This window comes from Tinamus guttatus, unplaced genomic scaffold (assembly GCF_059628265.1).
Source record: "Tinamus guttatus ecotype Peru unplaced genomic scaffold, ASM5962826v1 Tinamus_guttatus_pri_ptg000048l, whole genome shotgun sequence".
NCBI lineage: Eukaryota > Metazoa > Chordata > Aves > Tinamiformes > Tinamidae > Tinamus > Tinamus guttatus.
The window spans coordinates 4,391,062-4,407,192 of NW_028288582.1; the positions used below are offsets into that span (position 1 = coordinate 4,391,062).

At 42.4% G+C, this 16,131-nt stretch overlaps 1 protein-coding gene across 1 annotated transcript in view; it reads left to right on the forward strand.

The window, feature by feature from the left end:
* BRF1 (BRF1 general transcription factor IIIB subunit) overlaps positions 1 to 11,041 on the forward strand; it is a 157,923-nt gene extending 146,882 nt beyond the window's left edge. Inside the window, exons 16-18 of the mRNA XM_088539541.1 lie at positions 5,535 to 5,586; positions 8,898 to 9,060; positions 10,978 to 11,041. Coding sequence (XP_088395667.1) covers positions 5,535 to 5,586; positions 8,898 to 9,060; positions 10,978 to 11,015 — 253 coding nt within the window. The 3' untranslated portion in view covers positions 11,016 to 11,041. The remainder of the gene's footprint in view (positions 1 to 5,534; positions 5,587 to 8,897; positions 9,061 to 10,977) is intronic.
* Positions 11,042 to 16,131: the final 5,090 nt, after the last annotated feature.

The following is a 16,131-nucleotide window of genomic DNA, read 5'->3' on the forward strand; positions in this document are numbered from 1 at the left end:
TTGACAAGCCCAGGAAGAAGGTGTGTCAACCAGAAATATTAGATCAGTCAGCCCTTCTTGTACTGCAGCAATTGTAATTTCCCATGGTCAGCAGCAATTTCCTTTAGAACGTGATATGTGCAGAGATTGTTTTGGATCTGCTGTTGTAGCAGAATTTCATTTGGTCCCAATAAGGTGGCCCCATTTTTGCTGAAAAATCTTTTGTTTTAGTCACTGGAAAGAACAGCAGGTTACCATTTTGCAGCATCTAGTTGAGGAACGAATGCTACAGCTACACAGAAAATTGTTACTCATTCTGAGCTGGCTTATAGAAAACAACAGATCTTGGTAACCTCTGCCCCTCTCAGGAAAGCCTAGAGTAGAGATTTGGTTCACTATTCATTATCAAAGTTTGTGCTTTTTAAGCTAGATACAGAAGTGTATTGGTCCATGGTGCTCACTTCTCTGCTGATAAGTATTTCCTGTAGTGAATGTTAGAGGTTCTTATTTTTTGCCTGTTTTACCCCTGTGAGTTCTTGGTCTCCAGGTACTTAAGTCTGGATATTTGCTAGAAGAGGCCAATCTCATTAGTGCTGAAGATGTTCTCGGCGCCGCGTTATCTGATGCTGTGCTGATGAAAGTCTAGTTCCTCTGATCCAGCATTAAAGAGGACTGAGCTGGAATCAAAAGTGGAAACAATTGCTCGTTTCACTCTGCTTTTTTGTTATTGTTGTTGTCACTTTAACTTTGCTTAATCTGCTTGCAGAGGCTCTTTTTGTGATTCTGCTCACTTGAGAACAGGAGGAAAGCATAGGATGCATTGGTGTGGCCAGCACAGTCCATGGAGGTGTTTATGTTGGAGTTTGGCTCGGGCGTTGCTTAGGGGAAGGCCTCGCAGTACCATATTCACTGCACCCTGTGCTGGCTCTCCAGGTATCTACTAGTATCTAAGATGCTTCAGATCCTGCCTGCTGAGCCCGTGAGTCGCACTCGTGCAGCACCCAGGTTGGCCAGGAGCTGGGTATGTCTGGAGCTGGCATCGTTACAGAGCAGATGCAGCCTTCAGCTGGCATCTTTTGGTCATTACTGATGTCTCTGCAGTCCTGTCGCTAGAGAGAGTGATTCAGAGCAACTCCCTGAGGTGCCCACACTGACTGCAAGGCTTGTGCTGCGTGATGGTCAGGAAGCCAAAAATAACCACCTGCACATCTGGTTTCAAGATGAGAAAGTCTTTTTTTAGACTATGATGGTGTTTTCTGTGGCTACAGTGCCCTTCCTGGTGTGCCGCGGTGCATCCTGCCATCCCAAGCCCTTATTGAACCCATGAGGCAGCTGCTCACCCGCAGCACAGCAGTGCCTTGGCCCCGTGCCTTGAGGTGGGGGAACGGCTCTTGGGAGCACCCGGGTCTTGCCCTGCTGTGGCTGTAGAAGAGGGTTGGATGCCCAGGCAGAGGTGCAGACCCCTTCTGCTCTATACTCTGGGAAAGAGCAGTGGTCCAAGTCCAAAGCATTCACTATTCCCATGCACTAATAGCAAAATGATGGCTCGATATCTCTTGATGCTGTCATGTTCCAAAAAGGAGCATTAAATCCTTGCAAAGAGGCAATTCCCGGCTTTCCGGTAAGGATAACATTGACGGTACCTAATTAAAGGGCACGTTTAGCTGGGGTAAACATTTATATTAATTTCCTTCTCACACAGATGTCTGGTAAACTGACTTCCTGAGGCAAAACCATCTGGCCTCAGGTGGGAGGAGTAGCGCAACCAGCACGAAGAAGCCAGGCCTGTCTCTCGCTGAACTGCTTCTAAATAGCTTTTTATTTCTTGTCACAGAAGTTACATGGGCATGAAATGCCCATGGTATGGCTACGTAGGCTTTATGGCATTCGTTTTAGATGACCTGCATAATTATACCGCAGGCTTGCGGTTCCAGGCCCCAGAGCATCTCCGCTTTCCAGCAGGGATGCTGTGTTTGTGTATAAAATTAGTATGTGTGCAAGGCAGCAGTAAGACGTTCTCTATTTGGATGGATTAAATTAAAATTCAGTCAGAAACAGAGCTTTGGGTGAGCTTCCAAATTACTTCCAGGATTTCGTGGAGGAGATTGCTGTGGCATCATAAAGCTTTCGGGTGGCGGAGCGGCCCAATACAAGTTACATCTTTTTATTGCCTCGTGGCGCTCTTTCTGTTTTGTGTACTGTGCCGTGTAATCTTTTGTTATTAAATAATAAGCACGAGAGAAACAGTTGTTTGTCACAGCCAGCTTGTTTTTCACAGAATTTGCTCACTTTGAAAGTTCAGGCTGTGTGATCTTCAGCCCTGTCAGAATCCATTATATCGAATCTCCGTTCAAATCGCGGAGCTGGAGGACGCAGCGAGACGGTGCCGCGCGCGTCGCGACTGCGAGAGGAGCCGGAGCAGAGCAGCCCCCGATGCCGCGCACCGTGTCCTGTGCCGTGATGTGTTTTGTCAAGAGCATGTCAAGATTTTCTGCTTCCAGTGTCACACGTGTTGGCTGACGTGAGCGGTAGGGGATGCACACAACGCTTGGAGTGGTCTGAAGCGCACGTATTGCACTTAAAGCCGTGTGAATCCTGTTTTTTTTTTTCCTTTCTACAGATCATTTTGCCATTGTGAACGTTGCTGGTTTTGTTGCTGCCTCCCACAAGGTACTGCAGCAAGCAGCAAAGTTCGTAACGAATGTGCCACAAGTTGGAAATCATCGAAAATGGTGAACAGTTACCGCAACATTTAGGCCACGTCGGCACAACATTACGTTTTAAAGCAGTACCCCTGCTTTATCTTATGTTGGGTCTTATAAAAATTAGATCAGATACCTCAGATATACCAATTTTTGAAGCTGTTTGGGTGCCCATCAATACACAGACCTACCCCAGTGTCCCAAAGAGCTGCGCTTTTCCGTGGGAGCGCTCCGCGCTTGTTCTGCCCTGGCGCGGTCGGGCGGCGGGAGGAGGCAGTAGCTGCGGCCGTGGCGGCCCTTGTGTGACGTCCCATATGGCTGGTGTGGCAGCAGCTGCTCCGGTTTAAGGAGGTCAGGACACTGGGGCATTTATGAAACAAAACAAAACCCAAGCTCTGCTATAAAGCCTTCCTCAAAAGTTTTGTGCAGTAGTAGTAGCTTTTTTTTCCATGAACACGGTGATGCAATCAGCCAAGGGATTCTCCAAATCACCTATTTTTCTTTTATTATTTTAATCAAAGGCATCATTTTAAGGGAAGAGTATTTTGTTTCCATCTTTGTGATGTTATAAGTTTTTTTCAACTTTCCCTGTTCACGTCTGTTGGTAGCACACATTAATTTAGGTGCAGTGAGCTGGGCTCTTCTGTGTTCACTGCAAGAAAATCCCTGGGAGGCACCGGCGGGCAATGAGTGTCAGCCCAGCAGGAGCGAAAGGAGAGTCCGGCCCAGTGTGAGAGAGAAATGATATTACCCAAATTAAATGACAGTACTGTATTTCTAGTAATGAAGTGAAAAAGTGTGCTTTGTGAGCAATTAATGGGAAATAGAAATACAACCTTGATTTCAATATAGGAGTGAAAGTTGCTAGGTGCTGAAAAATGGTATAGAATGGCTCTCGGATTTAGCATTAGAGTTTGCAAATAGGCTTTTCTTAAGCATGAATCTTTTTATTTTCATTAGGGGACCGCTTTAATTAAGCTGAAGCTGGTATGTTTACCCTTGCTTCCTATCGCCGTGATTGTTTTCTTCACTGTGTGAGCACATGTGTAATTTGCTCCAAAAGACATGTCAGCAGTTTCTGATTACCTTGTGAGTCTTACTCAACAGCTTGATTCTAATTGGGGGGAGGAAGGATTTTCAGGGTGCTCTTGGGAGGTCTGATGTCTGCCAGCAACATGAGGCAATAGGTGCTATCTTTGGTACAATGCAAATTGCAATAATCACTACCAGTGTTTTTAAAATAAAGGTCCCTCATTTCTTGCCCCAGTTGATTCTTCAGTCATGTTAATGCAATAAAACCTGTTTCACAATTAGCATCCTTCAGCTTCAGGACCTTTTGACATTGCTGCGTTCTTATGTTTGTAAGAATGCAAACAAGGTCACTTGGCAAACAGGGATTGACAGTATAATGCAGGTTGTCTGAAATTTTAGGAAAACTCCGTAACTCAAGTTAGGTAAGAAAAAGAAGATCAGAAGCCTAAGTGGAAATGTGTCTGGCTTCAGATACAGTCTCTCCAAGCCCAAAAGTCCACCGGGAATTGTAGGTATTAGATAGTTCATGTGGGTCAAGTGTATCTCTTTCTTTAATTTTTTGGTAATCATGAAACATGACAAATATTATCAGTTGCAGAATAATGTTTTCCAGATCATTCAGCAGTAGAGCTCCTGAAGCGTTCCTGGAACATCTTTTTGTTTAGACCTATTGTAACAGTCCTCTTGGACTAGTTTGATTATCAAAATGCCTCTGAGGTCTTACAAAGCATTCCAGAAATTATGATTTTTGAGAACATCTTTGGAGCTTAGCCACTATCCTGAATTTTAATACTGTCTTCTCCATCATCAGAGTTAATGATCTAAGGTCTCCCCTCTTCATTCTCTGGGGTTTTGCTTTCTATTGCTGATTATTAGAAATTTATAAACAGGAAAACAACTAGTGTCTATGTGCTAATGGGAAAGGAATGCCTAACAGAAAAATGAAAAGAAAAACACTTTATCATGAAAAAAGTCTATCTCTGGAGATGTAAATTGGTATTCATTAAGCTGTTTGCCTAGACTTATTTAAAAGATATACTTGAGGAGCTGTCTGAGCAGAATTTCAGTAGAGAGCAAGTCATCCTTTTTGTAACTACATATATCTAGATGAGGAGGAGACATCAGAAGGCAACACTAAATAGATGCATTAAGAACAGCGTTCCTAACAGTAAGATGGTACCTGGCTATATATATTTTTTCCAGCAATGAATGATCTTTAATGACTAATAGAAAATAATAAAGAGTCATTTTTCTCCCCAGAAAAACAGGTCTTTTAATCTGATGCAGATTTTTTAAGAAATGTTTCATTTCTGTCATTTCTCTTTCAAGATATCTTGGATCCTCTTGCTTTCAATAATGATTTACATAGCCTGAGATTAAAATTTATTCTGTGATGATTCTGATACCCTAGGTGTATAATCTTTCTTGTATCCTGCATATATCATTAAAATAAAGTCATTGCAGAGCAACGCTGGCATAACTACAAAGTGCATGTGGCTGGTTTGCAGTGCCTGCTGCCTGCATTGCTCTGAAAAATCAGCTGCCGTGTCCAAAACCTGCCTGCCCCAGCTCGTGCCCTTGCTCCGGCCCCGCGGCTTCGTGGCGGGCAGCCTCGGACACGGCCTCCTTGGGCTTGGGCACGCTGCGGCCTCTCCTGCTGGCCCTTAGCCCTTATATCTTTAAAAAAATAAGTGTTCAACATGATAACGCTAGCAAAGTGCTTTCACTGTTTGCAGTCTCAGTGAGTACTCAGTGTGAAACTTTTTGTCTGCGTGTTAATACATTTTTGATGTTCACCATTTCTTCTTTTCTTTCTTTCAGATTAAGACCCTTGATTTCTACACAACTGGCTAAAAAGGCTGCTACTGAAGAGGTAGGTAAGGTCTAGCAGCTCCCCCAGGGCAACACTTAGAGTTTGGAAGTTCCCACAAGCCCTTCTCAGCCTGGCTGTGGTTATGTGGTGAAGTCCATGCCAAAGAAATGAGAAATTTTTATCAGTGGGAGGACCAGGAGCTGGTTACTGGGGACACCGCAAAGCTGGGGTTACCTGTTCTCTAATCCAGGTTTGCCCTTGCATTAATCTGTCAGTAACCTTAGCACAGGCTCACATTCAGCATATGCAGCAAGAATCACTGTTTAGGCAGAGAAAAAGAGAAAAAAAAAGAAAGTCTGCAGACATCTAAAACATAGCAAACAAGCAGGTAAGAGGAACAGGAGAGAGCTGAGCTTGTGTCTGTCTCTCAGCAGTTGAACCGTCCCCCAAGAGAAGGGGACGATGCAAAATGCTGCTGCTGGGGAGCAAGTGGTGACCCAGGAAAGTGCTGTGCTCCTGGGGACTGCCTCAGAAAGCGGTGAGGAAACACAGAGTGGCAGCTTACCCTAAGGAGCATGACGGGCTCCCTTTGAATTTTCTTTGAAAATGCAGTCGCGCCCCAGAAAAGTTAGTGCTAGAGAGTGTCCACTGTCCTTAGCCTTCCTTCAGCAGCTTTGCACGTGTGTGTTTTTGCTGGGCGGGATCGTGATTATTGCCAGAGTCAGTGCACTTTTAGCATAGCACTTTTCCTCACTATTATATAGTCACACTGTACAAAGTAGACATATGCATTTTAAATATTACAAAATAACTGCTTCCTGTGTATCTTGAAACTGTTGCTAACGTGCCAAAGGAGGCTGCCGTTTTTGTTTTTCACATGAATGTGTGACACTGGCACCCTTTTGAAAGTGTACTAGTTAACTTTGATTGATAGTTTAACATGCCTTCACAAGCAGCTATGCTTACATAAAGATGTATGCCAAACTGAAGGCCAAGTTGTCTGGAAGAGAATTCAGGAAATTCTGTTTAAAGGCATTGTTTGACAGGCTTATTTTAAAATGACTAAAACCCACTGATTTTCAGAAACAGTCTGATATCCTGCCTGGGGAAATACATTTTCACTTCTTATGCTGTACTCATTAGAAAACCCTCCACATTTATAGAGCTATAGCAGTCTGGAAGTGGACATGATAATTAGATGAAGGTCATATTTTAATTAGAGTGGTGCAATTTTAAAAAATAATGACTCAGTCTTAGCTCCTTTATATTCACCCACTCTTTTTCAGAGCAGATGGATACTTTAAGCATAAAAATTGACACATATGATGATGCTGATTCTTCCCAAACTTGTGTCTCTTTCTGCTTATACCTAAAACCTCGGTGTACTCAATTTGATCACTCTGGAGGCAAAGCAATAGTTCCTCTAAATAATATGATTAATTTCCAGCATTAAAAAAAACAGATGAAAAACTTTCTCTAAGTGATCTGAATACCTAAATACTTGATTTTCTATTAAAATTAATGGGTGTCTTTTGCCCTATTAATGAGCTATTGGAGCAAACCCATAGGTGACTTTGAAAGTCTCAGGCAGTTTCTTTAGGTTGACTGGCATAATGTCTGGCAAGTTTGGGAAAAGCTTTGATGTTTGAATAATTGGACTATCAGCTTTCTGGTATAGGGACTTTCTCTTGCGTTGCCTCTAAAGTGTCTATAATTGCAGGGATTCTTGGAGTTACTACATCACAAATAAATAAGGTAGGAATTGCAACACCAAATCAGAACTCGTTGCTGACAGAAATGAAGAAAATGCAGTAGGCCTGCAATCTCTGTAGTTAAAGTGGGGTTTAAGCCCTAAAGGAGCAATGATTTTTCTTGTGTCATGGAGCAGAGAAGATAGAATTTCCTGATTTCCCTCAGATCACCCATTATTATGAACCTCCTACCACTGTCTTTTCCAAGTTAACAATCACAGTTTTTTTCAGTCTCTCCTAGTATGAGAGGTGACAACTCAGTGATGATAACTGATGACTAGTGACAGGTAATGTTACAAGCATTCCCAATTCCCCAAATTGCTTACATGGCAAAGCAGCACTGATGATTGCTCTTTAATCTTCTCCAAGTTCCTGCTCATGGGATGTCCCTTTTGGGCTGCAGGTTTTAGTGCACAAAATTGAAATATTTCAAGTACAAAATTGAGGTGACAAGCACCTTATTATACAGCTGGTGAAGAAAGCAACGCTCCTGTGATGTTTCTTCCCCGAATGTGAAAGGGAGGTCGTTGCCTACATTGAGGGCACCATGGAAATCAGGGCTCCTGGGGCCAGCTCAGAGCCCGCTCTGTACCCAGGTCGTGCTGGGGCAGGCAACACTGCTTTGGGACGCAGGACTGTCCCCTTCTGGTTGCCACATTCCCCTCAGCTCAGTCAGTGACCTGATCACAGGATTGCCTTGCACTTTCAAGTTCATCTCTGTCTCCTTGCTGTGTTGCCCTTGCCCTCCTTACCTGCCATGCCTGTCTCCCTTCCTCCCTCTCTCCACCTTTGCAGATGCTCCCTCATTTCCCTCTCCTCACAGCTTGCACTACTGCTCTGTGCTTGAAGGCAGCTCCTGGGCTCTTGATCCTTCTCTAAAGTCAAGCTTAGAAGCTGAAGCCCTCGGGCTCTGAGGTAGCAAGCAGTCAAGGACATGCCGAGCCATGGAGCATAGGAGTAGATGGACATGTGGAATGTGTCCTGGCAGTGATCAATTCCCAAACCAGTGCTTGGAAATAATTATTCTGATGAATTACACAGATGATATTGTCGGTGCTGACAAGTATTATCAACCTCGTGTTCTACCATAACATTTAAGTACTGTCTGAAGAGTGCTGTTTGTTCCAGTTTCTTCTGCCTCCAAATAAATCCAGCCATAGCTGTCAAAACTGATACATGTCATCTTGCTTTCTGATGTGAAGAGAGTATTTTTGCTATCACTGACCTGTTGATAGCCTTGTTATTATGCAGTAGGCCTCATAAGAGTCAAACACGGTGAGGGCAGGATTGTGAAATTTCTCACAGAGCTCTGCTGAGGAACCTTCGCTCTCAGTTTGGCCTCACCTTGTGCTTGCAGGAGGATCCTGTCCTATTGGCACTGCCTTTGGATATTTCAGTTACCTGGCTCTGAAATGCCTGAAAACTGTGGATATTTATCCCCGATTTTCATTCAGGCAACATTTCACTGAGCAACTCGAATGTTTTGTAGAATAGCTAAGCCTCTAGGATCGGATGTGGCCTTCCAGCTGTCCTGTCCCTGCCATTTGGAAGCTACTAACAAAGTTTCTACAGATGTGTATAAGGAAGGGCTGCTCCACTGTCCCCTCTCCTTTCTTGAAGGTGACCTTTCCCAATGCACAAGCAGATGTCTCTGAAAAAACAGCAGCTGTGCTAGTGGAGAGCGGCCCAGTAGCTTATAACCCTGATGAGGAGGTGGAAGAGGAAGAAATAGAAGATGATGATGATCACTGCATGAGTGCATTGCAATTAATGGGAGGAAATGGTAAGTTGGGATGTTGTCTAAGTCGCTGCCTGTTATTTCTTTATTGGTGCTGTGGACTTTGTAGTTGCAGTGCTTAGGACAGGCAGGACTCCCCTGCTCATCCCTCTCCATTAGCAGTTCACCCCATCCAGAGTTCCTGCTGCCTGTGGACCTGGCTGTGCTGCTCAGAACAAGCTGAAGGATCACACTCCGTTTGTGGGGTAAATGGGGGAAGTGAGTTCTTCACCAAGCACAGAAATCACAGCGATAGCGTATGGCGTGCTGTGTGCTGCACAGATGTGGGTTAATTTCTCTGGGTTACCCAGCAAAGCCCTTCTTTTAATTAGGTTTCTATGCTGGCAGGAAAAGGCAGTATCGTCTCTGTTCTGTTTTTTTTTTTTTTTTTCCTAGCTGGACACATCTACATTTACCCTTTATTAAAAACTTCCCCTTAGAAGTTAAGCTTTGAAAATATACAGAAATATTTTTAAAACAAGGGCTGCTAATTCTGGGTTGTGGAAAAGCAAAATGGCAATAAGTTTCCTGGAATGTTATTTACTGCAGAAATCTTTCCAGGGCCATTAACTTCGCTTTTGTGGACAGTATGTATACATTTCATAAAAATGTGTGTTGCGCTTAAATTGATTTCTCTGCCGGAAAATAATTGCTCAACTGTAGAAAAACACTTCGTTGCCTGCATGTATTATTAGAATAATGTTCCCAATGAAGTACACCCATGTGGGGGAGGATGGGTCTATGTTTATTAATAAAACCCCCACAAAAATAGAATAAAGGTCACTGAGCTTTTTTTCTTTTTAAATGTTACTATTTTTAAACCATTCTGAGAACATTCCACTACTCTCTGTCTGGACAACAGCTGAAAAATCAGAGTTAAAAAAAATTAAAAAGGAAAGAAGTATTCCCAGAATTCAAATGCAGGTGTGCAAGGCTGTTCAGCAAAACAACTAACTGTTTTCTAACTGCTTTGTTCATGGATTTGAGACCTCTCTGTCTGGAATAACTGCGGGAATTGCAGATGGTGAGCTTTACCCCTTCTGCACAAATTCCTTTAGATTACACTTGATTCTGCTGCAAAACATTTGTATGAGCCATTGGATTAAATGTTGCATTACATTGAATTTGGAATATAAAGGTTAACTTTACTGAATGGTCATTTGTAATTGTTAACCTTAGGTTCCACTTTGCAACAGAAGACATTTGTGTCAGCTTCATTCAGGACCTACATAAAAAAGAAACGGATGCATTAGAAACGTGTAAACATGCCTTCACACACACCTTCCCCACAGTCCTTGCAATCTGCATCGTTTTAGGGCAAACAAAAACAACTGAGCAATGATTTTCAGTTGTTCCTCTGGAAGCAGGTATGGGAGATCTGAGTCAGTTGCATTGGTCACAAATCATTGCAAGACTTCTTGGGAATCTTTTGACTGTGATGGGAGCACTACCCCTAAACTTTTGCAGTTTCCTCTTATAAATCCATGGGTGATATAAACTAGCTAGCGTTTTCTTGATGTTGTGTCAGGTAGGAATCATGCCTACTTGTAAATGTGTGCTGCTCCTCATCAGCCACCATGTTCCAAATTGCTTTTGACAATCAGGATTGATCACCTTAACCTCTAAATTAAACTGAGTATTTCACATATCCATGTGCCAAATATCCTTGAGCAAGGGTCGACTGAGAACAGATATTTAAACATATGTGCTTGCAAGTAATTTTACTCATTAAGGAAAGCGCAAGAGAGCACCTTCTCTTTAGGCAAAAGAAAATGCATCTTTTCTTATTGCTTGCTAAAATCTAAATTTACAGTCTAGCTACACAGCAGGAAAAGAAGAAAATAATAATAATATTTTCATTGTATTTTTCACTTACGTGGGAATATTTTCATTTTTATATGCATTTGTTTTTGCATGTTTCAGATTATGGCTGTGATGTGGAGGATGATGATGGCTACTAGTCCCAGTTACTTCCAGGGATGTGGACTGTGTCCTGTTGATCTTCAAGCAGTATGAATGGTGAAAGAAGCTGTCTATGGTCAGCAAATGCAGTCGAACAATCCTTACTTTTGTAAAGTGAATTTTAGCCTGGCATTGACTCTGGTTAGTTTACATTGACCCATAACCCAGCAATAAAGTTTGGGTTTGTACTTGAAATTTTTTTTTTAGTTCAGCGGATCATGTTTTGAGGATGGAACTCATGGGAGGAGTGTTTCCAGAGAAGAAAAGAAAATAGACTGTATATAAAGCATGTGTGACTGGAAGCAACACATCCCTTATTTATGTGACTCTGCTTTAGATGTGCTATTGAAAGAGAGTGTATAGAAAGACAGGGGAAAGAGAAGTCCCTCCTATTGATTATCTGATTACGTTTGGATTCATTTTCTTACAGTGCTACTGCTGAAGAGAAAATATTTCCAACTTTCATTGTAGACATGACCTTGTTACTGTATACAAGCTACTTTACCCAAGTCTATTAAAATTAATGACAAATTGTATATTTGTAGGGCAGGATCTGTTGCTCTAAAACAATGTATATACTTCTTCATATGAATCAATTTGCAGATTTCTTTACAGGTATTACAACAGAAGGCAATGTTGCAACTGGAGTTGTCTTCCACAGTGAGTCGGGTGCTTTTCCTATGGAAAGAGAGAGAAAACCTGGGAGAGGCAAGAAGCATGTAGGGAAAGTAGAAGATAATTTCTTGGTCGAGTGGCTCTCCTGGGTGTCCCTGGGGACAGCTCTGTATTGCAGGGGCTGGTATTGCAGGAGGGTGGCTCTGACTGTCCCTATAGACCTGCCCTTGTTCGACTGACTGCAGAGTGCAGACCTGCCCCCACTTCTCTGAAAACAGTCGAAAGAAAGAAAAAAAAAACGGAGCTCTTTCTTTTAACAAATAAGCTAGCATCTGCTTTGGCTGAATTTAATTTAATGTAATTTATTTAACTTTCTGTGGGTAAATTAAAGGTCACCATACAACAGCCTGACTTTTATGGCTAAAATCCCCCCTTTGAATAACTGCTGTTACTTGGATAATGCTACAACTCCAGTCTTGTGAGCCCCGAAATGTCAACAGGCCGGTCCTTCTCCCCCAGCGCGCGGCCCCTGCAGTGCTGGGATCACAGATGGAGCTGTCGCTGCCAGGCCCCACTCTGCTGGCTCTGACCTGCCTTCCCCTGCCCCTGCTAGGGCCCGGGGCTCTCCACCAGAGAAGAGCACCGTGCACGTTGGGTCGAGGTCTTGCTGCCCGCAAGCGCGGGGGCTCACGGGTCTTCATCTCCCTCCCTCGACGCGTGAAATCAAGGAGGCCCTGCTGCGCTGCAGACTTACCTTACACCAGGGAAAAGTGGGTGCTTCTCTTACTGATGTGGCTTCTGTTAAGGTCCTTTCCTGGACAACTCGTCTTTCCTGCTCTTTTGGGGGATTATGTTGTGGCTGCTTCAGGCAGGAGCAGGGATGGAAGGTGCTGACCGCTGTGGCACTCGGCAAGGAGGAGCGGGGCCTGGTGACCTTCCAGACCTCCTCTCAGGAGCATGTATAAGAGGGGACGTGTAAGTAGAGCAAGAGTGAGCGCTTTGGGGATCAGATTTGGTATTATAGGGCTGGTAAATGTAGTCTGTGGCTAGGCTGTATTTGCTAGGTATTTCTGAGCTTGAATAGGAACGTGTCTGCAATGGCACTCTCAGCACCAGACCTTAATACCAAAAATTATGTGGGAAGGCTGATGGGAAGTAAAGCTTTTCTTAACCAGATTTCAGTTATTTCCTTTGTAGATCTTTAGTGGGAAAAGGTTGATTCCATATAATTCTTATGGGAAAAGCTGGCATTTTCACCAAAAAGCTAAAGATTGTTCTTTTCCTGGTATTTTATAAAGGCTGCATGGAAAATTATATTGAGGAGATAAACCTTTCTACCTCTCTTTTATCTACACTGCAAATTCAAAATCATGCCATAAGCAAACAATTAGAAAAAAAAAAAAAGTAGCTTTGTGTTACCAAAATTCATGGTCTGCAAGTCTTTGAGGCAGCTGAGTATCTGCATTTGGTTGGGAGTAATCTGCCAATATTACAAATACCCGTGCTCTCAGGATAGTCTCAAAGCTTGGGGTTTATTCCAAGGTACACATTATGCTCTATGCAGGAAATAAACATGCATAAATAAACATGCTTGTGACTCATGTAGGTCGAGTGCTTTTCTCAAATGCATAATGTTGGCTCTTAAGGAAGCCACGAAGATGAGTTCTTTATTGCTAAGGGTCTTTCCTGCAGTTCTCTGTGTAGATTTTCATTGGTTTGTTCCCCCAGCAGAATACTAAACCCGCTGCCAATGCAGTGACATGATGTGCGAGAGCTGAGAGTCCCCTGAAATGCCTACTGCTAGGAAACTTGAATTTCAGTAGCACATTGGGTTTCTGGGAACACTGTTTCCTGTGCTGGAAGTAGAAGATGTTTCTCTGTTGATGACAGGGTAAAAACTGGAGGGTTTTGAAGGCTCTCGTGTGATTCAATTAGAAAAGGCTCTCGTATAGTCTGCTAGAAAGACACCTGGAGAGCACAGCAAATCCGCAGTTCCGTAGCATCTCCGTGTTGCTGGTGAAGTTGTCGGCAGGGTTTCCGCACAGGGGCCCTGGATGAGCAGGTCAAGGTATCAGATAAGGAGATTTCGCTCTGAGCATTGTAAGGATTCTCCAGCTGTAGTGGTTATGTGCATTTTTAATTTATTGGTGACTTACTGGGATTTTTATAATGTTCATTCCTTCTTGATTTAACTAAGCTCAGGAAATGTAAACAGATTAGAACATGCTAGTTGCTGCTTTTATAGCTAGTCATTAAAATGTACAAAGATTAACACTGCATTAACTCTGTTTACTACTGTTGATGTATCTGGACAATTTTGTTTTCTGTAAGTGGGCCTAAATTCACTTGGAGTAATTTGGATCCTGCTTTTTTCAGGATTCTGATTACAATGAAGAGAGATTAGAAGGCTTCAGCATTTGTTGTTCTTAGATCTTCTTCCCAGAACCCACAAAAGCTGTGTATCGTAGGTTTTCCTGCATAAAGCATGTCTCTTGCTGCAAGTCACTGTTTGACAGGCAAAACCCTCCAGCTGTTGCATCCAGCTTGTCTGCCATTGCAGCCTTTTAACACTCTTCTGTTGTGGAAATAAAATATGAAAGAAATGATGAAAATAATGGGATTCTTCACTGTGGTGAGTGCATTTTCAGTGTCTTAATCATCTATGGCATTTCTTTAAAATCACTGTGTTCAGTACAGCAGCTCTTATATGGTGCCAGACAGCCCTGTCTTGAGGGTTAAATCTGTTTGTCTGAAAGGTTCTTGCCATCCCCATGGCTTGTTCGTATTCTCTTTGGATTACTTTGGAACTCTAGTCACAGATGTATACAGTTAGCATAGAATTTGCCCAGTAAATGGTCTGTTTCTTATTTTTGTGTTGAATCCACGCATTTTGTTCAGTTAGTGCCAAGGAAATTAAACCTGTTTGATATAAGCATATGTATCTTCCTTACACAACCACAATAAGAGCCATGGTAAGCTTTTTTACTGTAATATATTTGCTGTAAATAAAAAGTAAAACCCTTGCATATCCCATCTTTTATGATGCTCTCTGGCTGATTTCTGGTTCTTTTATCTCCAGTCTTCTGAATGCTTGGTTTTGATTGCTGCATGATTGGTTGATAGTGGGCAAAATTTGTAATTTGGAGCTCGCTTTCGTCTCTGAAAGAGAAGGCTTGTCTAATCAGGCAAGTGTGTTTTACACAATATTGTTCCACTGATAAATGTAGATACTTTCTGTAAACTGCATAACATTAACGAGGTCTCCAAGCTATGTAATTAACTGAATATGGGTCCAATATGTAGTGTGTGTGCTAAGTGGAACTGTTCCAGTGCTTCTTTCTGAAGGCTCTACCTTGACAAAGAAGCCATGTACTGAATTTAAATCATATTAGTTTACCAGCATCTGGATACCACAGTTTGAAGGCCAAAATCCACATCTACCCTTTGCACACTTCAGTGTTTGCTCATTCTGGGTTTTGCTGTTGTTGTTTTGTTTTTGTTTTTCTGAAATGGGACTACTGTTCTCACGAATGTCTACTGAAAAGTTTTAGCACAGAGTAAGACAATTAACAGTAGTTTTGATAAAGAATTAAGTATATCTCATTCCAGGAATTACTTTTCAATGTGTCAAAACTAGAGAAGCTTTATTTTAGCTTCATTTGTCATCAGTAGATCATAGCAGGCTTATTCTTAGGTTCACATATTTTACAATGGAAGAAACGATTGTAATTGTCTGGTCCAGCCATGTGTGTAAGAAGAGTTATTGCATATTACTCCTTTGCCAGCCCTGAAACCTGGCTGTGTTCTTGATGAGTGGTGTTTGCTCAGTGAGCAAGATGAAGTGCTCAAGAAGTCAAGCTGGGTTAAAATGCATGACTTAGAGCATAATAAATTTATTTGGTGTATTCCTTTATCTTAATTGTTTTATTCTTCGGGGAGTTTTGCCTTTTCTTGGAAATGAGGGAGGCATATGCCTTTCATAAAAATACGCATTGCAATTCCCATTTTGCCATGTGACTCTATGAGCAAAGGATTTAATGACTGCTAGATTCAGACTCTGAATCTTATACTTGTTATTGTATAACTTGGCAGTGGTCTAAGTGCCATCACACCGTACACCAGGATGGCAGTCATTTTATTATGCCTGTATCACAAAATTGCAACAAGAATGCTTTTTCTCTGCATTTACTGCTTTGAATAAGGTTTTCCAGTTCTTACAAACTAGAAAAATACAGCAAATTAGAGGAATTGGAACAAAGCAACAAAAAGCAACCCAACCTGTCCTTACCAGGTAATTTTTCTTCACTGCTCTTCTATGGGGAGGTTAAAAGGTTTTTATGCAGGGAGATTAACAGCTGGGAAAGTTGCATCTTGGCAGCAGAAGGGGTGAGGAAGTGGGGTCCGTTTCGCACACACTAGTTCCTGACTCCATGGTATATCCTGCACCACCTTCAGTTATAGGCTAGTGGCCCAGTGGTACATATTGGAAGATGTCTTTTC